We start from the raw sequence: 23,734 nt of genomic DNA, 5'->3' as shown, positions 1-23,734 counted from the left end.
TGTTCTCCCTGTCTCTATCTGGTCTTGACAGGATTCTCGTTGGTTGAACACTGCGGGCAGGATGAAGAAGGTATCTTTGATACCTCTTACATGACTTTATTTTTGCATGATGAAGTCCAAGTGACAGAGAAGGTGATACTTAATTAAATCATGAGTTCTTCTCTAGGGCAGGTTCAGAGGAAGTGCAATCATTCACTTGCAGGACTCTCAAGTGGAAGAATTGATAGTCTTTTATAAACTACTTAATCACTTTTATGTGGTAAAATATGTAAAAAAAATAGATTAATACACTCCAACAGAGTAAATCAGATTGCCTTAAAAAATCCAAGGAAAGAACCACAAAATACAAAGGACTCTATTGTCTTGTAACATGGTACACCGTGTTAATCTTATCCTAAGAAGTCCTGCAGAGCAGTCACTGTCATATGATGCTGTAGTAATATGTTTTGTCTAGCATCATGCATTGTCTTTTTCCTGCCCTTCTTCTTCCCAAGGGACAATGAATCCCATTAGGGGAAACTTTTTGCTTTTCCTTATGCTTGGCAAGAGCATAGCCCAAGTCAGCTTTGCAGCTTTGGAAGAGAGCGCAACCCAACTTTTGGGATTCTCAAGCTTCTGTTGGGGTGTGGGCACACCGTGAATTTCTCTTAACACACCAGTTAAGGTAGATGGCTTGCCTTCAGAAAAGCAATACATCTTCTTTCCAATTCACCAGAATTCCCTTTAAATAAAAAAAAAAATGCTTAAAATGAAGACAAGTTTTATTGTAGCAAAGAAAGACTCATTCTTTTTAGGAAAACCTACAGCTTTGATTAGTTCTGGATGCTCATGAAAATACAGGTCAATCTGTTTAAATTTTTCTGGGACTGGGGTTATCTTTTGAGATGCATGGACTCTTTAGCAAGGCATCTCTTACATCAGGCTTACTTTTCTGCCCGTAATGTCAGTTGAATTGCAGTTTTGACCAATTTCTTCTTCCTAGACTGCATGATTTGCGCTGTGAAACTTTTTTTCTTGCTGCACAAGAGGTAACATTATATATCATACCATGCATTATCTGTAAAACATTTTAATTTCCAGTCTGTGGGATGTCACTGGTTATTCATAGATCTCACATGATGATAATACAAAGGACCGGCTTGCATGACCACATACTTTGGGGGTTCAGGCAAATACTCATGCTATGTGAGTGGACTCAGTGCTTTGGTCTACTATGACAGTTTCTCTTCTCTTAATTTCTGCTTGTGTATTTAACATCATGAAGTACAGCCTCCCTTTCCTCAGTTTTCCTGTTGCTACACCTTGTAAATAGAACTGAAACTACTTTGTGGCAGGGACGAAATCAGTTTAGCAAGTGATTAAGTTAACAACATGAGAGAAAAGACTAGGGCAGTCTGATCCCCCCTCAATGTAAGTGGGGGTAACTCCACTGTCACCATTAAAGTTGGCCCTTTTGATGTTGTGAAATGCATGAGGTAGGGAAGTGTGTCATGGAAAATGGTGATGCAGCTTCATTTACTGTGCCTTCAGGGTGACTTCCTTCCTTGATGAACGAGGCTTCATTTCCCCTGTGTAAAACTCAACTATTTCTCCTCCAGCCCTGTCCCACAAAGTACCATTTAAATGATGGGGAAGATTTTAAGAAGCACTTTCGCTCTGCAGATGTTCTAACTAGATCTTAGTGTTAATTGCAATAGGTCAGCAATCACTGCTGACTTCCAGACATCAGTGCTTGATCTCTGAACAGTCAAAGCCATGGAAGTATTCACTTTCATACTTTTTTCTGTCTTGCTTTTTCAACAGTTACATCGCAAACCAGCGAAAATTAGAAAGCATCAATGACAATGAAGTTGGATTTTATGTTGGACTTAAAAATCTGTAAGTATATGGGATGCATATTTTATAAAGCTATTTTTTCTTTATTTCTTTTACAGAAGCATATAGAGACCTTATGAGAGTGTAGGCCTAACTTTGTGTGTTACAGAGGACAGTTGTAGATCTTGCGGTTCAGCCTTGTTGAGATTTCATCCACACTCTTATTTTAACCATTACTATCATTATGCTTTCCATTATATTTTAAATGAAATATTCTAACAGCTTTATGTATTTTCTCAGGACCGTGGTGGATTCAGGCTTAAGATTTGTGTCCCGTCAGGCATTTGTGAAAAATGTCAACCTACAATACATGTGAGTAAGAATAGTGTCTGCCTTCTATGTCAAAACTGCCCAACTCATGTTAATTTATTTAACTGTTAATTTTTTCTCTCTTTTACCATTTCCTTCACAAAAAATGTTTTAACAGAACAGATTTAAAATGCTCTTCTCTCATTACTTGACCCTAAATAAGATATGTATGGTAAGGAACTGGCAGAACACAGGACATGTACAGTAAGGAACTGGCGGACCACAAGAACATAATGTTGGGTGGCAAAAAGACTGTCCAGTTCATTATTCTGTCTCTAACAATGGACTCTGGCTGTGTCTTTTGTGGTAAGTAGTGTAGCACAAAGAGTGCCTCTCTCAGCTGAGTGAGTTGGTGCCAAGGGTATGATGTCCACACCGTGCATCACACTCAGTGACATGGGTTTGACTAGTTCTAGTCTGATTCAGTGGGCTGAACATGTTTTAGCAGCTACAGTGCAGTAGGTGCATGCATGGAACACATCTAACATAATTTGACCAGTGTGCATACCCAGAGACTGTGGCGTGACTGTGAACTTAAGTCTTGGGGGTGATCAGAAGATTCACTTCAGAAGCTCATTCAAGATCCAAACTAACACACCCAAATATAATATAAGAATATAAGAGTGAGGTTACTTTCACACCCAAATGCCATTTGTGGTTCATGAACATCAGGAAGCAGAGTTGGTGCCTGTGCAACTTTTTGACTGTGTTTTTCTAGATTACGTACGCTTTCGATTTAGCAAAGGCTGAACTGATCAAAGTTCTGTATAAAAGTACAGAGCAAAATGATCAGCTAAAATGAAAGGCTTTGTTTCTTTTTAATATAAGTACATGTCCCTGAAGGACTGTAGTGGCTTTTGGTGGGACAGACATGGAGCAGCTTGCTTTGCTACTTACAGGGAAAACTGTGGATCTAGTCCTACGTAACATTGAGATCTTGTGAGGGGCTCAGTTCCTCACAGGTACTGTGTTTTAGCCAAGTACTCAAGTGTGTGTTTCAGTCCGTCCATCTTCATTAGATATGTTTTGCACTTAACTTAACCCTTTGCTTTTGTTAAAGTCCTAATCAGATGGGGAAGACATAAGGCCAAGCCTCGGACTTGTAAGCTACTTCCTTGTAATAGGGAAGAACTGTTGAACAGAGCACAGGGCTGATTGCTTTGCTAATGAAATGGAATCACTTTCTGAACCTGTGTTTTCCAAAGAATGGCAATTAATTCCTCTGAGGAAGTGGATGTGAATGTCCATATCTGCCTAAACAGTAACTGCTGTCCTTAATGTGGAACAGTCACCAGAGGAGTGTGAACCAGATCTTGTCAGCCTATGAGGCTTACATATTACTTCATATAGTCATTAATAAAGTAAATAGCTTTTACTGTAATCGGTTGGTGATATAAGGGAAGTATCTTCTAGAGTGAATTAATGTGTTTACCTGTGTAACAATTGCTCAGTGAATTATGGTTGTAAAAGATGAAATTCCCTAAAACCAAGTGCATATGCCCTGGCTGTGGAAATGCTCAATAAGAACTTACTGGCTGAGAGGCATATTTACAGAGAAACATTTAGCGGCTGTGCGGGGACAGAATCTCAGCGTAATGCAGCAGAACAAAGCAAATTCAGTCTGGGATCAAAAGGAATTTTGTGTTAGATTTTTACATCTTTTGCCCGTTACCTTAGCTGTTGGGAAGGCATCTATTGGAATACTGTATATAGATTAGGACACTGAATCTAGCCATCTTGAAAGATATTACAGAGAAGAGCAACAGAGCTATAAGGAGCTTGTAAAGCAAATAATTTAAGGAGACTCAGAGGCTGAGTATGTTCAGTCCGATAGACAGAAGACTGAATAGGAACATACATCTTCTTATCTTTAAAAGAAGAGCAATTACGATGAGGAGAACAATCAGTTCTCTCCATGACCATGAGTACAGAGTGAGAAATAAGGAGTTTGATTTGGAGCAAGGTAAACAGATGTTTGGAAGGCCTTCCCAGCTGTATGGGCAAGTACACGCTGCAAAAGGTAACTAAGACAATTGGTGGGATCCTCTTGATAGGCTTTTTTGCCTGTTTCCTTAGGCAAATGGGTTTCATGCTGTCACAAAATGTCTCTGTCCCCAGTGGTTGCTTCTAACCAAAACTTACACAGGTAAACAGGTTTTCTGAAAACTGACCATTGGACAGGACAGGGAGACCCTATTAGAGTTCCCACTTAAGGGAGAAGTATCATTGTGCTTATATGACCTGCTAGGCACTACAGAATCCACGTGGGCAAGATGTCTTTAAAATACTTCAGCCCCAGGAAGAGCTTCAGCTGGAGCATGCAGTCAAACATGGAATATGTATCTGTTGATAAGCAGCCTTTACTAGATCTGTAGTTCATGAAGCTGCTTGTTAGAAACAAATTAGGCTGGCTGACATCTGTTTGGTTGGTGTACATGGAATGCTAATCCAGAATACTTAACGTTATGAACCAGGGGCTTATCCAGTCTCATACTGTGTTTTCTTTTGGTGGGGATTTAGTAATGTTAGCAGACACAGGATAAGCCCAGATAAGATGGAAAATACTAAGTGGCACCACCTGCTCTGTATGTACATGACAAAGCGGTAAGTATGGAGACATTTTTTGCCGAGGCTGATCTATTATCCCTGAAAAAAATGCATTTGTTTGTTTTCTCTGGCAAGTCTTGATGCACACTAAAATGTTTCTGAAAGCCCCAGTGAATCACTGCTTGTTGACATCAGCAATAAAACTCCCGTTGGCTGCACTGGGAATGAAGTGCAGCCCCTGTTGTGGTTGGGACAGTGAAAACTATTAAGTGCTGAAATCATTTCACTTTGCACGAGTAGCCTCCGAGTACAGGTCTTTGAGAAGTCTTGTATTTTATTTTGAAACAACAGTTTGTTACTATCCCATAAAGAAAACAAAAACTATTTCTGTGATACTATTACAGTTTTCTTTTCCTTCTGTGAAACACCTTTTGATGTAGTTAAGGTGCTTTATTATATGAATGTAGTATTTATTTTATGAATCATATAAGAATATCAGATTATAAGGAACTTATTAACACACATTTCCTTAAGCCCTTTTTTGTCATTACCTTATTTTCTTGGCCAAACTTCTGTAGCCCAGATATCTTTCTAGAGCTATGTATGATGAGAAGATTTGAGTAATAACATAAACAACAGGAAAATAAATGCTTTAATAGATATTACTTAAGTGTAATTAATAGCCTTGCTCATCTAATTCTGGTATTCTCATTGACTTTAGACTCAAATTAATCAACAGTGGCATTTAACAAGCTGTTAAATAGTCCTAGTTTAGTAGTGCTGTAGTTTATAAGCTTATCTGCTCCTAACAGTAATTTTAATGGACCTGTGTAATACACATGCATGGTATACTGTCAATACCTTTAAACATAAAAATACATTTCACAGCAAGTGCATTACTTCCAAAAATGTTAAAAAATAGCTATTGTTATGTGCCAGGCTGTGTATAATTGCATCACTGAATCATAGATTTGCGAGTGTAGTATATATAAAACTCTAGGTATTAAGATGTGTTTGTCTTTCTACACTGTTCAGGTTTAGGTAAGGCAGCCAAATGAAACCATATGAGACCTTGCGGCAGATTTTCCCTTGCTTGCACACGTGGCTGGCTCCAGCCATAGGCAGAGCAGGCAGTTGCCTGTGGAGGGAGACAGAGAGTAGCAAAATGGCCATTTCTTCACCTCTTCCCCCCAGTACTTAAATCTGTTCCCTCCTCTTCCTTCCTGCCTCCCCTTGACAGGAGTGGTGTAGATGGTAGAGCTGTGCCTGTGTTGCTAGCTGTGTGAATATTTATGCAGCTTCTCAGGCTGCTTTTGCACTCCTCACATTGCCACAGGTTTGCTTTTAGCTGAATTAGGGCTAGCAAGTTTAAAGTGAGCTTGATATTCATATGTAAAGTACGGGCATGCTTTTGACTGAATTTGGGTCCTATCCTTAGGTATAGCTTTGCAGCCAGGCTCTGTACTCCAGACATTTTTTTTATTTTTAGAAAAAAAGGCTTTAGAACCCCAGATGGATCTTCTTTGGGCTGCTCACCATGATCTTTTTATGTGTAGTTGAATTGGGGAACTAATTTGTATTCTCATTCCATGGAAGTGGAAGTGTGGTCCTTAACTACTCCATAATAAGCTTGGTAGTGATTTTTTCACTTAACATGAATTAAAGAGACTGCAGCAGGCATCTCTATAATCAATATAAAGTGCTCAATTTCTGAAAAAAAATATATAACATTAAATTTACTGTCAAAGTGTCATTTAAGGTGATAAATCTGTAACAGTGGTCTGAAAAATTTCTATTGAATTACTTGTCAGCTTGAAAAACCTTAAAGTGCTAAACTACATGGGAGGAAAGGCTACAGTCTTGGAAGCACTAAATGTTTCAACCCATGATTGAGAATATAAGCACAGGAATTTTTAATTACTTTTCTTACTGTTCTTACTTCCCTTTCCTGGTGTGTATCAAGCACAACTGGTAAAAATCTGAAAACACAATTAAAACTATCAAGGTGCTTTTGGTTTTTCAAAACTGGAGTTGTTAAAATAATGACTGCTTATTCTTTTGATAGTTTTACTTAAATTATCAGTCCCATTTTTTCACTGGCTCACATGGAGTCATTGATACCTGCACAAAGTGTTCAGACAGTAACATACCTGGTGACATTTGGGCAGTAAGTCTGGCTCATGAATCTAAGCAAGGGCTATTCTACTGCCTAAAGGTTTGCAGTAATCCTCCAAAAGCAATGACTGGCCTGAGGCTAAATGACAAGAAGCTATAGCTATGGCAGCACCTGATTCTCACAGTCTGCTCTCTGATAGAGTTCATAGCTCCGAAGCAGGCAGCTCGGCACCTCACGAAGAGATAGGATGAGTTAAATGACCATGAGTAAGTTGAGCAAGGAAACATGTAAGCAGCCAGGAGGAAGTCTTTAGGAAAGATGGGACTTCAGTCCTGCCCGTGAAGTAGGTGGGCTGTTATGCCCGTGCTGGGTGACTAACAGCAAACACTCTGCCAGAGTCAGTCTTTATGTTTTTAAGATATTCTTGAAAATTTTATTTTTAAGGTGTTATTTTCTTAAAAGAAAGAAGAGAGAAAGACTATCTCAGAGGATCACTGGGGCTCTTACGTAAGATGTTTGTGGCCCATTTTCAGATCTGTATTGTGATACTTGAGGATTTAGAAGGTGTTGGTGGTAGAGGGTTTGAAATCTGCTTTGATTTGCCTTGGTCTGGAATCAGAGTTTGAGCCTGGCTCTCCCATTAGGGTGCCAGGGAAAAGCATACAAAATGAAGTGGCTTCAGCTCAACAGAGATTTCCCTGAGGAACCCACTGTCTGATGGTTAGGGAGTCCTCCTGATACAGAAGAGCAGGGTCCTCTGCTGTGTGGAAACCAGGAGTCAAACCTGGTTGTCACACGACCTGGAATATGTTGCCTCCCACTAGACTGGTGAGTGGCATGGGTACCTGTCTGCAGGTAAAGCCCACTGTGTATCTGGTTGTCTTGTGGGAAAGGTAGGATTTAGTTGTTGTGCAGGTAAGAGAAGCAGGTGCATGCCGCCTTTGGTAACACCACAGGGGCATCCGCATGTGCTGCTTGGCAGTGTCAGAACCGGAGGGGTTCTCCTGCATGGCAGGTGAAGAATTGTCCATGGAAGGATAGGGTTTGATGGGCTTCACGTTGCCTCAGTGCTGGAGACAAAAGCCCAAGTCTGTGTAAGGATTCAACTTCTTTCTTTCAACCTCCCAACATATGGCTTATATGTATTAGGGAAAAAATCATAGTGGCAGTTTTTACTTATAACACAACTTCTGTGCTACGTGCAAATTGTACTTTAATTTTGATATATCTGATCAGGGCACATGAGATGTTTCCACCAGCATCTGCCATAGGGCAGTCCAGTTCACCTGACTAATGAAATAGTAGCTCATCTGTTTTGTTCTCATACATTAGGACCAGTCAATTTCTAAACTTCAGGCTGTTGTTTGCCACAAGGAATCAATGAGGAAATACAGTAAATAAAATCTCTTAAAGATTCTGTTTTCAACATTTGTAGAAGATCCAACTTGTAATTTCTCTGAAAATTATCTTGTACTCAGAGATCAAGGACTGAAAGTTTGGGAGCTAAACACTGTGTTCTTTAGTCAGGGAAAAAAAAAAGAGCTTTAATCCCTGGTTTTAAATGCTATGCAACTTTAACTGTGGAGGCCTTATGGCGCCTTTATAATACCACATAAAACTCGTGGTATTTTGGCTCATAACACTGATTTGCACTGTACTGCTGACAGTTACACAGTTTTCTGCTCTCACTGTCTTTAATTGGTGGACTGATAAGACTGTAGAAAAACAGCATTATTTTGCTTTGAGGTGGAGAAAGCAATTTTCTAAGCCTGGGAGGGGAGGAGTATTTCTGATTCAGATGAACATTTCTTTGCTCTGCATAATGGGAGAGGACCTTTCACTTAATTACCACTGGAAACCGTAAATGCTTAATTGACATAAAAAAGCCCAATATAGGCATTTTACAGTTTTCCTTTTGATCTTCCGTGTGGGTGCATATTGTACATGCAATTTGAAAAGAATAACTAAAAGGCTCTGATGTGGATGTGTGCTAGCATGTGAGGAGGGCTTATGTGAGTGCAGAGTTCGGTGCAGTGTCAAAGAAAGGGATACACCCATTTCACTTATGAATAAATTGAGCTTGTAATTAACACCTGGACTTTACAAAATACTTCTGAAACACAATTAAATCTGCTGCTTTTCTGCAATGAACAGAAGTGCTAAAAGTGAAAATATTGATCCCTGCTGAGTTTGATTTTGAATGTATTTGACTTTAGATGCAGACTGGATTCAAACCCTTGAAACCCATCAAACCATAAAATGAGACTGAGCACCACTTCTTTACAACTGAAGTCCAAGGAATAAGGGTTTTTTGAGCTGGTTTGAGTTCTTAATTTTTTTAAGAGACACAAACTGTATTTTCAGTGTAAGAAGAAACAATGCTAATTAATGCAATCTTTCTCTTTTCCCGTAGCAATTTATCCAGAAACAAGCTCTCAAGTTTGTCCAAGAAGCCTTTTCGCCATCTGGGTTTGTCTGATCTGTAAGTTGTCATTTCCTAAAATAAAGTTTATTTCTGGCTGGAATGGAAGAAAAAGACTTTGAAGTTTGTTCTGTTGAAGGTAGAGGTCCATCAATGATTAGGAATGAAATTCTGATCCAAAGAAAGCAGCAATGCTGGACACTTAAATACAGAGCAATTTTCATTCCAGGGCTTCAAGAACGTCAAGTGTATCTTTTAAAACAATGTAGAGGTCAAAATAGCTTCTTTCCTTCAGCTCTGAAATATTTTATTGTGAGATTACTTCACACAAAACTACTGGTGTTTGTATTAAATATTTGAGCTGGTGGAAATGCAGCCTTCTACATATCTTCAAATGAAGCCTCTCTCTCGTATTCTTATATTGGCCCCACAGCTGCTATGCTTGTGGTTGGCTATTGAAGAATATTTTTATTTTCTCAAATTCTTTGAGTTGCACTGTGCTTTACATAATGGTAATGAAGCACTGGTAAACATGTATTTGTTGATTGTTTCAATATTACATTTTTATCCTCTGTTCCATCAAGCAGAATTTCTGTGTTGGTATACATTCCAAAATTTTGGTCTTCTTGTGCATTCTTTGCTAATATGTGGGACTGCAGAGAGCCTGCAGGAGCTTTGGTAGGGCTGGGGCTGCAGAGGACAGGGAGATTGCTCTCCCAGAGCTCCAAGCAGAGTCAGAAGTTGTCCAAAATGCCAGTCCAACTATTGCAACACCAGCCTTGCAATCCTCAACCTCTTCCGATGAACGTCAGCGTGTGAGAAATGAAATGAGCAAATCCCAGTGCCACAAAAAGAGGTTATGCCCCTTAGGTATGTTTTGTTGATACTTAAGTTGGTATAATCACTTTCTTCACAGCCCAGGGAACATTGCTCACTGGAATTTTCTTTCATAACTTGGCGGTCGCCAAGCACTCTGATGGAGAGACTGCTTAGTTGCAGAGCACTGACATTGCTTTATGCCCTGAATAGGTCTGTTGGTTCTGAAGTCCCTGTTTCTTCATGTGCTGTATCTAGTGCCTGCCAAAAAGCCAGTGTTAGTGCATACTTAGCTGTAGGTTCTATGTTTTGTAGTTGTCATGACGTCAAAAAAATAGATACAGGACTCAGACCAGTGCACAGTGTGGAGCTTGGGCTTCTCCTAATTTTTCTAAGCAGTTAGTGGAGAAATGGAGTCATCTTTGCCCCTCTCCCAGGGTTGCAGAAATGTAAGAGTGGGTATGCTCTAGCTTAGGATGTGTACAAAAAAGGAAATTACTGTAACTTTGAAGGCATACTCTGCTCCCAGTTTCTTGGATTTTGCTGCCAGTAACAGGTTCATTCCAGAGCACAAATCAAGCCACTCTTGAATCTCTCCATCTCAGGTGAACAGCTTCTTTTAGGCTGTGGGTGGAGCGAGTACTTGCGAAGATTTTGAAGAGTGACTTCAATGTTGCTGATCTTTCTGAAGAAGTTGGTTTGCTCCTGGGCAGAAGGAAGTAAAAAAGGACTTGAGACAGAGTGTGAGAGAATCAAATGTTAAGATATGTGATGGGAATTATGGAAATGAAGTTTAATAATGCACTTGGAGGCAAAACAACTGGCTGATGTGAATTAGGAGTGAATATGTTTGTGTTGGACTACCACAGTGGGAACAATGGCCATTCAGTGTCATGGTAGTAGAAGCAGAGGAAGGGTGCTGGGAGTGAGCCAGACATGGGAAAAATGGATGGTGTGAAGGTTAAACCTAAAGTAAAGTACCTAAAGTATTTGAGGTATGGAGGCAATGTGTGATGAGGGACAAGTTGAGAGAGAGAGAGGATACAAAATTGAGGTAGAGTGTTACGGGCTTAGGAAAGAGTTGGAGTATAGGGATAGAAGAACTAAAGTTATGCAAACAGAGATTGCTATGAATTGAGATAAACAGACGTGGGGCAAGTGAGGGAAAGAAAATGGGGGGAAGAAAGCAGAGCCTGAAGGGAGGAAAAACAGTGACAATATTAGTATCAGTTGAACAATTCTGTTGATAAGTGGCTAATACATAGCTGGAAAATCAGAGAGGAGAGAAGGAAGAGTATTGGAAGGGGAATCCGAGAGAATAATGCCATAAATAGCTTCTGAGGAGATTCCTCTAAATCTAACAAACAAGTGTCCTGTTGTTAGCACTCTTGTAAATCAAAACATAAAGGGTTGAAAAGTTCTGGATATGGTGAAGTAGGAGATATTCACCAGGTATTGTAGAGAAAGAGATGCTGCTTTGAAAGGCTTCTTTTTTTAGAACAAACTGTAGCTGCAGCTGTAAAATTACGGCAAACAAGATAAAGACACATAATTTGCTTTTACTAGGTCAGATTCTTTCTTCCACACAAGTGTATGTGGAGGGCCATCATGCCTCTATCCAGCACACTGCCTATGATGTGCCTAACAGCCTTGGTGGGTTTAACACAAAATAAAACAGTGGAAAAAAAGGACTGCTCAGCCACTGGTCAAGCAAAATTTCTCTTTTACAGGGAAGTTAGACGATGAAACAGAATATGGGAAGTAAATCTTGCTGCTTTGAAAATGCATGTTGTAGGTTTTGACCCAAGGGATCTTAATATTCATACCCTGTCTTGCACAAGCAATTCTTGTCCATGCTGTGGTGGTGTTAAAGTCCAGCAGATGACTTCTGTGAATACACATTGCTCCTTCAGAGACTTGTGAGAATGATCCCTGCAGCTGTTAATCCTCAGAGAGCTGCAGATGGCTTTTGGGGGAACAGGTTGCAGCTCTGAGGAGCTGAGTGTTTCTTGATTTGCACACTTCCAAGTCCTCAGGAGGCATTTATGAGCATAGATTCTGTGAGCAACTTGAGTTTGGTTTCTGTACATTGAAAATACCTGTGAAATTTTAAGAACAGTTGTTCTACTTGTAATGAGATGCCTTAAACAGTCACTTGCACATGCTTTATTGGATCTCATCTGTGCTCGTAGGAGAAAAAATAGCACCGGGCCACTTAATGTAGACATTGGGATGTTCCTGTTCATATTTTATTTGGACATTATTGCATTACATTGTTATGTAGTTTTATTAAATTTTAAAACTAGAATTTCGTAAGTTTGCTAACCTGTGGCTTAAATTCCATGCAGCATACCATATAGGTAGGTGATATGCTTCTGTTTCAGGGCCATTTTTTCAGTTAGTGTTTCTTCATGGCATTACCTTGGGTTTTACTGTGAGATTTTCTAGAGTGTTGTGGCAGATGAATTTTGAAGGTTAGGTAAAATACTTTTTTATGATTAGAGTTTGTTAGAGCTTGCTTATAGTCCATGACTGTTTGACTCTATAAAGAATTTACCACCTCACAGCAGTAAACTATTTCTGGCATGATCTTTCTGAGGTAGCTGAGCAGAGAGTCAAGTGTAGAAGAGAGGAATTCTGATCTCTGCTTGACTCTTATGAAATAAAACGGAGCACCGTTACCGACTTGCAGCTTGCATTGCACTGAAGTTACTAAGGTTGCATTCCTTATCCTTCTTAACTAAAGGGTTCAACTTCTACTTTCACCCAGATGAGTGCTTGGAGTCCCCCTGCCCCCATTTTGTTCTACATGCATGACACATTCTGCATTCTAAATAAATTGGGTTTTTTTGCTATAGGATATTGGTGGACAATCCATTCAAGTGTTCCTGTGAAATTATGTGGATCAAGAAATTTCAAGAGACCAAGTTTTACACAGAAACTCAGGATTTATATTGCATAGATGACAACAACAAGAGGACAGCCTTGCTGGATATGAAGGTCCCAAACTGCGGTAATACTCTTTTAACATAAAATTACTGCTAAATTATTGTGAAACAGGAAAAACAAACATGCTTTCTTACAAGATGCCTATCAGGATGACAACAGAGCTGCTAAAGGAAAAGGTTTCAGTGGAGATATTAACCACTCAATGGTCTTTCACCCCACATGGAATAATTCTGGGAGCTTCATGTAAAGGATTTTTTTTTGCCTTGATCCTTTAAGAATATACCATTATTCAAGTGCAGAAAAACAGAACACCGATTATAGGAAACACCCATGAATTATATAACTTGTGTGTGCCTTTGTTAAACTCAATAGTAGTTCTTCCAAGCTCAACAGACATAAAATTTTACCTCCTTGAATTTTTTTTCAGGTATTTATGGTTAATGGAGTCTTTATTTTTCTTCAAAAACACAAACTCTAGTGCTAGGACCATAGGAAGAAAATTCAGAAAAAATGCCTGCTAATAGAGACAAATTAACAATAGCTCTGTTCTTCACACAGATAAAACTCTACTGACTTCCCTTGTAAAGGCTATGGAAAGAAGTCATAACAACTTTTAAGTCTGTAGCATTTTGCAGCGTATTGTTTTCAGTTAAGTTACTTGGATCTGGAGATAGTGGAAAAATGATCTAACAATAAGGCCATCCCCTTACTTTTTTTGTATACAACTTTGCTTTGGTCCTGGGACAGCTGATGAAAGGTTTCACCCACTAGTTGAAGAGATTTCTCCTCCTCTGTGTACGAGGGACAGAGGCCAGGTGTTTCTGATATGACATGAGACCCGCCCCGCAGCAGGCAGGAGAAGGAAAGGGAGCAAGGGTATCCTCATGGAGGGCTGAGTGGGATTGGGAAAGCTGTAAGTGAAGGTGAATAGCAGGAGGAACACAGAAATGATACCTTTTCTCCTCCCACCTTTGCCCATTGAGCGTCCTTTTTTCCACTGCCCATATGGAGGGTGTGACACTCTCTGATAGCAGCCACCAGCGAGGAACAGCCACAGAGGGGACCTGCTGCAGACCCAACATGTGTGGCATTTAATGGCAGTAATGTGTTTTATGGCCACATATCATGCTGTTGGTCTTGCGTCCACCTTCCTCCTGGGGCCAGGTGTGGTGGTGTGTTCACCACAAAAATGATGCTAGTGTCTGGTGCGATCAAAAAAAAAGCAACCTGTTTAGGCTAGGTGGTCTTGTGAATGCACAGTTGGTCTTGTGTGCTGCAGGATCTGATTTACCTGAAGTGGGAGATGATACTGAGCTGAGCTAAATGGACCCAACTGTCTGCTCCAGCTGGATGGAGTAGAAGGTAGATTAATCTGCTGGGTGTAGAAAGGTCTGCTGGTCATCTGAGATCAATTAGTACAAACCAGGAACTCCAGCATAGTATTTTGTAACAGTCTTGGCTGGCACATCTAGAAGCTACCAGGTAGCTAGGATTTTTGTTTAGAAACTTCTGATGTTAAATACCCAGAATTAAACCTATGACACATTATTTCTTTCTCCTGAGTTCTTGACCATCTGCAGTCACAATAGACTTGTCTCTGAGCTCTTGATGCTGTGCAGGTGCCTGCATGTGTATGCATGCATGCATCCTGTGGGCATATCTTGACTAAAATACTTGCCATGACAAGGGAAGGTGGTACTTCCAACTAGAGGAGGAAGAGGAGGGGAAAAGGTGAGTATATACATCATTCAGACTGGAATTTGCAGTACGTGGAATTTGCACATGGGAAATGTGCATTTTGCTGAAGATCTGTGTGAATGTCAGCACATGCCTGCAAATTATGTTAGTTTACAGGGTCCAAATATCACTAAACTTTAAAAAATTGGGTTTTTTTCCTTTTTTTCTTTTCTTTTAGTGGGTCTTTTCCCTTAATTTACCTTTTTCAAAATGAACCAATGCAGGACATAGGTTTTTAATAGAGATGACAACACAGCCTTTACCTAGGCACAGAATAGAGAATCCCAGGTGAAGAGGAATGACCGTTTTGGTGAGCATGAGCTGTGTTCTGGAAGATATCTGAAAGATTCAATGCATGGCTCTTGCTTTCATTATCTCTGCAGATATTTTTCTGTGTTTAAAAGGACAAGATTTAATTTAAAAAAGAAACGTTGATGAAGCTGGTTTATTTCATTTCCAGAACTTTCTGAGAGGCTAATAGGTAGAACTGAAATAGAAGAAGAATTCAGCTTTTGACATATATGAACTTTTTCTCTTCTGAACTACATGGACTTTTTAGCTCCTTTTGATGTCGAGAGAAGTTTTTGGGTGTGCAGGCCTTTTAATTTTGTTAATAAAACATCTAATTTTCTCTGCTAATGAAATGGTTTCATCCCATCTCTCTGGTTTGTTAAATTTTTTCAATTTAGAAACTAAGCAAATGTGCTCTCTCCCTTGTGTGCAGGTGTTATTAATTACTTCATAATATTATAGTAAGTGGCCTGTACAGTATGTGGTAAATGTCTTGGTAATAGGACATCTTGCTACTGTGTGCTGTTAATAAATCTCTTGCTGGAAAGTTGGAAGAGGCCACTGTGTTGATCATAAGGCTTTGGTTTATAGATAATTGATGTGAAAATTAGCAATCTCTGGTACTTTACCTATTGTTTATATGGTGGAAGTGTTCATTAATATGCTGATAAGGCTGGTTGCAATTTAGATGCCATGAACTTTGTGATTTCTTTTCTTGAGGTTTAAAGTAAGGAATGCTCACTATCTAGAAGATCCTTTCCAGCTGCAATATTAAGTGTCAATCAATTGTTACGATGTTTGCAGAATTATTTTTTCGACTGCATTTGAAATGTATTTATGTATGAAGTAAATTGTCAGATTCTTTTAAGTTCACACCTAATTACTATGTCAAAGGTTTTTAAGTTGCATCTACCACAGTAGTATTAGTAGAGCCTTCTGTGTAGAGGAATAGTGGGGTTTAGTTTTGTCATTTTCACAGCATTTGCTGGTTGTCTGTACATTATGGACAGCATCATCACCAAGGCCATCCTCTTTTTTTTTTTTTTTTCCCCCACCTGATAAATAGCATTAGAAAATCCAGAAAGAGAACTAAATAGGTAAACACTTTGTTCTTATTGCTACTTCTGTAAGCTGTGGTGGCAATTGCAACCAGTGTACTAAGTCCTGGGAAGTGAGGTGCGTCCTGTGCCTGGGGTAAGGTCACTCAAAAGACTTGTCAGTCTGCAGATCATCTGGAGCTCACTGAATGCCAAGCTGGCAAGACCATGTCTTTGGGACTGGTTACTAAGGTGTTGGTTGCTCCCTCTGGTAGGCATTCAGAGTTACTCAGCTGCTATTGTTGAACTCACTGATACCGAAAGAAGTCTTTTTTCTTGTGGTATTTTTGGGAGAGGCCTGGCTTCTACAGCTGTCTCTGCAGTCCTGTGTAGACTTTTTATTGCTCTGGATCTCAATCTGGTAATAGCGTTTTGCCTTATCTGGTCAATTCAGTTAATGTGATTGTTTTATATATGCTGGTGTGGTGCTTAATTTGGCTTTCAATTTTGCTCACTGTCCCAGCTTTGTATGCTTACTTATCATATATTGTTTCTGAAGATGTTTTCTTTCTTGTCATTGGTCCTGCATGCTAGCTAAAGTCTACTGAACAAAGTGGCAAATTAGTCCCATGTACTAATTTCTTGTATATATAACAAAGGTGTGTTCAGACTGGCTGTTTGTTTACATATGCAGCCAGTCAGTGAAAATGTTGTCTGGTCTGAGAACTATGGGATTTTATGAATGCTAGCATTTTTTGTCTGTCTCTTCCCTTGCGCATGAAGTACTGTGGTGTTGCTCTTAGTGCTGCTGCTTGTTTATGACTGACAAAATTTTAGAAGTTGTTGTAATGTACAATTACAATCTAAAGAGATGAGTTGCCCATTTCTGGCTTGGTTGGGAAAGCCATGAATTTTGCAGGCAATTTTTCAGATGACTACAAATGGACTGGACTGGATCTGGCTTCATTTCACTCTTTCTGGTGATAGATTTTTGTCTTAGAGGTAAATAAGTAAATGGTAATATCAGACTGGAGGCAGGTGGTTATAAATTCTAAGGGGGGGGGGAAAGGCAAACTGAAGAATTGACACGTTTATTTCTTTGAATTTACAGAAAAGATTTGTAGTATTAGTGAGTCTATAAAATAACCATTAGATCTTAGGCAATCACAGTACAATGCAGTCTAAAACCACAAGCAAAGGCATAATCCAGTGGGTGTTGACATTTTTTTCCATTATCAGCCAGATTTCACAGATAAGACTATCAGAAGGAGAACATTACAGGGAGAATGAAGTAAGTTTAAAAAAAGCCTTAAACATTCTCCATGTTTACCATTCAGAATATTCATGGGCTCTCTAGGCTGTGGTGTTTATTTTGGCTCAAGAACTAGATGTTATGCATGATGTATGGTGGCAAACTGTTCTTATTTTCTCTGTAAGAGTTTTAATTCTTATCTGTGATCATGGGCTGCATGAAAAATGTTTTTTTGTGAGAGTTTTGACAGTAATGGTGTTTCACAGTTGCTCCAAGGTTGCATTAGAATTTTCCAAACTTAAAACAATTTTCATTATTCCAGCTTTTAAGTGAAAATAACCAATAATTTATGGATGTTTGAAAAGGCAACAGGAATCTCATTTTCAAAGACATGTACATAACTTCCTTGTGAGCCTGTACACTTTTATCTATTCATGAAGCAACCAGTAACTTTCATACAGATATCTAGGCATATGATATGTAAATCAGGGCTTGTGAATGAGGATAGCTGAGTGTATGTGATGTATGCGAATGTCTCATATTTAAAAAAAAAAGCAGAATTTTGTTTTATAATTCTGTTTCAATTTCTGCTTTAACTTGAATGAAGCAGGTTTATAATACAAAGCAGGTTAGAAATAGAAAGAAATAAGGCACTATCTAAGGGAAAGAAATGTGTCTTGATCACTCAAGTACTGTTCCTGAACTCAGTGCATTGTGCAGGTTTGCAGAGGTACTCTCTAGGCCTGACTTGACGCATCTGTGTAAGTGTGGAGTACTGATCTACTGAGGGAGAATGGCTATCTGACTGTTGGCTGGCAGAATTCTTACTTTGCTCTTACGATGTAACTACGTGAAGACTGTTGATTAGATAACTGTATTCTGAAGTCTAAAGAAAGTACTTTTTTCACTTTAAAAGTGGAGACATTTCATGAAGACATCCCTTCAGCCATGTACTTGGTACATGGTATACTTGGTATCAGGAGTGAAACCCACCATTTAGTTGTTTATGTAGTTCTCTGAAAATGTTCTTGTTTCAGGATCACATGTTTATCATGTTGCAATATTTGACAGGTTGGCATTATTTTCATTATTTCCTTGACATACATGAAGTTCTCCAGATAAAGATACAGGAATTGCAACTGCATTACATGCACTTAGTTCATGAGAAGCCATTTGTTAGAGGTTTGCGTAAGCTAGTTTAGGCCTCGTTAACTTACATTACATAGGCTGTTTAGCTCTTGGTTCATCTGTTAAGCTTGTGGCTGCTGTATTCAGCCCAACTGCACTGAATGTATTTGGTTTTCTTTTGAAAGTTGGTGTGGATAGACTGAAGCTTAAACACCAGTTAAGAACAGTTTCTCTAAATGTAATTTAATTTCCTTAACCATTCAGGGAATTTGAGAGAAAACATGGCCGGGGTACCTTCAGGAGGCTGCTAGCAAGGGAAGTGTTGATAAGTTTGATAGCCTCTATAGAAACATATAATCTGAAAATTCTGGCAGACAAACTGTTGATATTAATATTGGGGATGAGGTCAATTAAACGATTCAGGTGCTGCAAGACCCTTTCTTAGTCAGCACCTTCCTACTAGAACCCAGGTCAGGCTTAGGGACCTTAAGAGAAAGGTCTTGGGCAGAAGTTAAGGAGCTGATGTAAACCTTGGAAACATAAGACCTTCATCTAGTTTGAAATGTCAGCAGCAATCTTCAAAGCTTCTGTACAGGTTGACTGCAGAAGACAGCTCGGTGTCCAAGTGAATTTGTTCTGCTGCACGGCTGTTGGTGGTTTTTGCCTGCATAGCATTCATGATGGCATTTGAAGCCCTGGATGGGACGACAGTTCTGCGGAGGTTGTGTTTGTTGCTGTAATTGTGAAGATGAGTTAGCAAGTTTTCCAGTCTTTTTTGCAGCACACGCTGCCTCTACTTACAGAAGTTTGCTTCTAGTGATAATTTCAGTTAAGCAGGGAGTGATTGAGTGTTTAAAGGCAAAGTAAGGGTGTATTGGCTCTGGAAAAGCATACTTTAAAGACTCATCATCTTCCAGTAGAGGCTGTACTTGTTTAATTATTTTCTGTAAAGGTTCCCAGCTGAATGTGACAATCAGGCATGTCATGATTGGAGGCAGGTTTCTTTTAGTATTTTAAAATATTTGGGTGGCTCAGTGAGCTGCCACATCACTCATTCTGCTTCCCGACAGAAAGACGTTCCTCCATAGACTAACGAGGTGGGTGCTGTAAGTATCAGATCTGGTGTGGTAAGAAAATGAGAGTTGGACTTCTGAGAAGGTATGCTGAAGCAGCAAGCACATCTAGCAAGAAGAGGTCTGAAATGATTTTGTTCAGTGTGCATATGCCTTCCAACTGCTCGTTAGGAAATGCTAAAGGCATGGGAAAGTCCTAAACTGTGGTCTGAATGACTCTTCTCAGGGTTTTGGCAAGGAGCCTCTACGTTTGGACTCAATCTCTCCCAATGGTAGGAATTTGTGTTTTTCCTTTCAAAAGGGCATAACAGAATTGCTCTTTTTTTTTTTTTTTTGATTAACCAAAAAAAATAGTGGCTACAGGAGGAGATTTTGTCATCCTCTGGATTCAGGTTCAGTTCAGGAATCGAACCTAAAACTTTGGGGATAATGTCCTCACCACAAACCTGTAGAGTGTTTGAGACTATTCTAGCTTAACCCTGTCAGATCTGTGCAAAATACCATGGTCGTTGTGGAAAACACCCATCAAGATTTGCTGTGCCACATGGTGAGCATACCTCTATTAAGTGGTTATTCAGTGCTTTATTCAATGGCTGTATACTCTCCCAAAGAGTTGAAGAGATTTTGATCTGGGACAGTTTCTTTAATTTATATCAACACTCAGTGGGCAGAGGATGGAAATACACTGGGGAAAGGGATCATAATCCAGGATTCCTTTTCCTCTTTCCCCCTTATACCTTTCAGGTTAGTGCCTTTACTTTTCATTTTAATCCAAGGGAAATTTCAAATTTTGTTGCGCATGATGTCAAAGTTACAGTGGAGGAATGGAGGGTAGTGCCTGGTGGTTAGAGCAGTGAAATGAGAGGTTGAGGGCTTCTCTTCCCTGTAGCGGAAGAGGAAAGTGATCTTTGGGCTCCAGAAAGAAGATATATGAGAGATGATAGGTTTTTTAAATGTTCCTCATTTCTGCTAATTCTGTATTTTACTTGCCTAACATAATTTTTTATTTTCATTGAATATGGTTGCCGTTGTCATCTTGGAATAACTTCTGTGAGAATTCTGCAATTATCTCTAGGTATTGAGCATTTTGGTTCTATGGTTGTGAACCAACACAGGAAATGGAAACAATGATTTATGTTTCTTTAATTCATGTTTTGCATGTAAACTTTTGGAGTATCCTGTTTATAGTACTCTAAAGATGCAGCCAGGCTGATTTTTGTCCCTGTCGTTCTGCAGTCTTCAGTGGAAACATGCCCATTTACCCCATGGCTGAAATCTGGCTCAGAGGTCATTGGCTGCAGACAGTTGCTAAGTGAAACACAGGAGGAGAATCACGTATCCAACAGCTCCTAGCTTCATAGCTAGAATTACTAGAAAGTTTTTTGCTTTGTTTTTTTTAACCCATAAAAAGCCCACAGGAAAAGACCCTTGGAATTTGTAAACATTCCTGTATTTTCAAGCAAGACAGAATTTTAATAGACTGATACAAGAAAACTCTGTTTTTCTTAGACCTTATATTAATACAACCCATTTGGAGCCAGTAAGACCTCTGAAATTTGCAGATCTATGTGCACAGTTCTTAACAAATTGCATTGTCAACCATCCTGTTTTCAGGCTTCAGACAGTACAAGTAGTGGGTGTTACCAAGCTGTACTGTAGTGCTGTAATTAGTTTTCTCTCTAGAGAGAAAAAGCAAAATCAGGGGAGCCAAGAACCTTGGACTATATTGAAACCTTATGTCAGGCAAGCAGACTGGATTTTAACCACTGTATCTTATGAATTACAGGGAATATTTTATAAATCAGTGGTTCTGGTAGTCTGCCTTTACATGGTTCAGTTTGATAGATGGTAGCTGGCTCAGGATTAATTTAATCATTCTGGACCTGACACATTTATTAAAAAGATGATTAAGGATTTCAGGGTAAGGATTAAAATGACCTTATTAAAATTCAGATGCAGTTGGCTACTTTTGAGAAAAAAAATCGCTAATTTTTCTCTTGGTAACTGCTTGTTCTTATCACAGAACAGGTTGACCTGCAAAAATGTGCCAAGCAAAAAAGAGATGTTGTGGGCCACATTGAAAACCATTTAGTGACACTGCACCATGTCTAGACTCCTGGGAATTTGTCAACAGGCCAATGAAAATCAGGGGCTTAGCATGCAAAGGATGGGATAAATGAATGCAATATTGGATTTATGGTATTCTCTCAGGTGCTCGTTTCTTCATCATGTCATTTCTTAGGTATTAGTGAGGCTAATTGACCATATTGAGAGAATTTTTTTGGTGAAGGTTTTTGAGCAGCTGAACAAATCCCAGAACTGAACAGATGAAAGTTGAAGCTGAAAAAGTCAATCTGGAAACAATTTTCTAAAGATTTTTGTAACTGTGAGGATAGTTAACCAGTGAAACAACATCTTGGGTGTAATGGTGGATTCCTTTCTTCTTGCTTAAGACCTTCTTCTAAAAGTTGCTGTAGTATACTGGCTAGAGTGTTAGCTTGGTACTGAGAGTTGAGTTACAGACTAAAGAGTTTGTATTAATACTCAGTTATTTCTTAATTAGGTCATATCCTTCCTTTGACATATAGTGACAGTCTGGCTCTACCAAGGCCAGTGTAAGTTTTCTGTAGAAAGTAGTAAGTAGCCGCATGAAGACTTTGAAAGCCCTCTAGGAATGTAGGCACATTCTTTTTATTAATTTCCATTGACAGTTGCGTAGCCAAATGCTGTAGTAACCCTTTGAAAATTTCATCCAAAGTATTTGGTTTTGTGGTTGCTGAAGTCCCAGCTGTGCACAGAGAAGATATGAGTCATTCCCTAGCGATGCTAGACAGTTCCACTGTCTGATCACCTTGGGCCATTGGTTTGTACTAATGATGGTCTGTGAAGGTAAATAGCTCCCCCCTGCACCCCCCAGCCTTAAAGGAGGGTTTGTTCCTTCTAAAGCATAAGATGATATTTGGAGACAGTCAGCTGACATAAATGAGTTCCTCGGGCTCATCTCTGTTGCATTCAGTTGTGCTGGGGTGAGGGAAGTGACTGCTTATTCTAATTCAGAGCTGTCAATTCCTGGGAATAAAGTGTTACCAATCTGAATATGAGAACAGATATTCTGTACGTGGTGAAATAACATAGCTGTTATACACCTGTGCATAATGAAACACATAGATATTAGTGTACGCTTTCATCTATTGAACTGCGTAACTCTTTACACTATAGTTTAAAATTCTCAGTAGCAGGTTCTGTCCTCCCTTTTTTGTAGAGATCGAAAAGCATTGGATAGATTATTGAGAAGAAAGGGGACTTCAGAAAACGAAATAAAACAGAGTGGTCTTAAGAAGATCATTCAGAAACTCTTTTTTCTCTGTCCTGTCAGAACAGGAGAGCACTCAATGAATTTGAACATTGCAGAAAAATTTCAGAACTGGTAAAAGGGAATGGCTCTTGTATACGGCCTGGACAGTATGCTTATGAAACTCATTGCTGCAGAAGGCTATTAAGACCAAGAAGACAGCAAGCTTAAAAAAGAAATCAGATACTAGCAGGGTTATTACTGATATCCAGAATTATAATAATCAGTGCTATCGAAGTTTAAAAGAGATATTGTGTTTCGAGCTTTGGGGCACAGGATGATCTCTGTCTGACAGATATCAAGATGAGACTTGCGGAAAGATGGTGTCATGTCTACCTTGCATGGGCTTTTATGCTACAATCTAAACTTACTATGCTGGCAGTATACAAAAGTATTTGAACCTGTTGTCTGATTGCTTGTATCAATTACTGTATACAAAGTCCTTTAAGATGTTAATCCGTATCAACAGAAGTGGTAGTCATCTAAAACACTGTATTTAACCAAACTAAGTCAGGAGTAAATGCAGCATGGTTGGATATCTTTGTAATTATGTAGGTGTCAAAATGCTACTGGCTTGTATAAATGGTCTCACACTACACTGAGCATACATACTGAGCATATGTGTCTGTTAGGGTGCATTGTCTTTTTTAAATAGAGTTATTTTTCAGTACAGGTTTTGCTGCTTAGTCTCATTGCTTTTATTGGTAAGTCCAGTGTATCACATTTTCTAGATAAGAGGTCTTACGCTACTGTCTGGTTTTTCCAAACAGAGCCACTTCTCAACTAGGGTGTATTCTGCTGTGGAGAGCAGTCTGAGTGCCACTGGAAAT

General features: G+C 39.3%; 1 protein-coding gene across 1 annotated transcript in view; it reads left to right on the top strand.

The window, feature by feature from the left end:
• NTRK2 (neurotrophic receptor tyrosine kinase 2) overlaps positions 1 to 23,734 on the top strand; it is a 210,527-nt gene that overhangs the window by 15,506 nt on the left and 171,287 nt on the right. Inside the window, exons 2-6 of the mRNA XM_052776586.1 lie at positions 1,804 to 1,878; positions 2,116 to 2,187; positions 9,261 to 9,329; positions 12,944 to 13,098; positions 16,375 to 16,520. Of these exons, the coding sequence (XP_052632546.1) occupies positions 1,804 to 1,878; positions 2,116 to 2,187; positions 9,261 to 9,329; positions 12,944 to 13,098; positions 16,375 to 16,520 (517 nt within the window). The remainder of the gene's footprint in view (positions 1 to 1,803; positions 1,879 to 2,115; positions 2,188 to 9,260; positions 9,330 to 12,943; positions 13,099 to 16,374; positions 16,521 to 23,734) is intronic.

Source organism: Harpia harpyja, chromosome Z, assembly GCF_026419915.1.
Source record: "Harpia harpyja isolate bHarHar1 chromosome Z, bHarHar1 primary haplotype, whole genome shotgun sequence".
In the NCBI taxonomy this organism is placed as follows: Eukaryota; Metazoa; Chordata; class Aves; order Accipitriformes; family Accipitridae; genus Harpia; species Harpia harpyja.
Note: the sequence above shows the minus strand (reverse complement) of the source record. Positions and strands in the feature narration are given on the sequence as shown.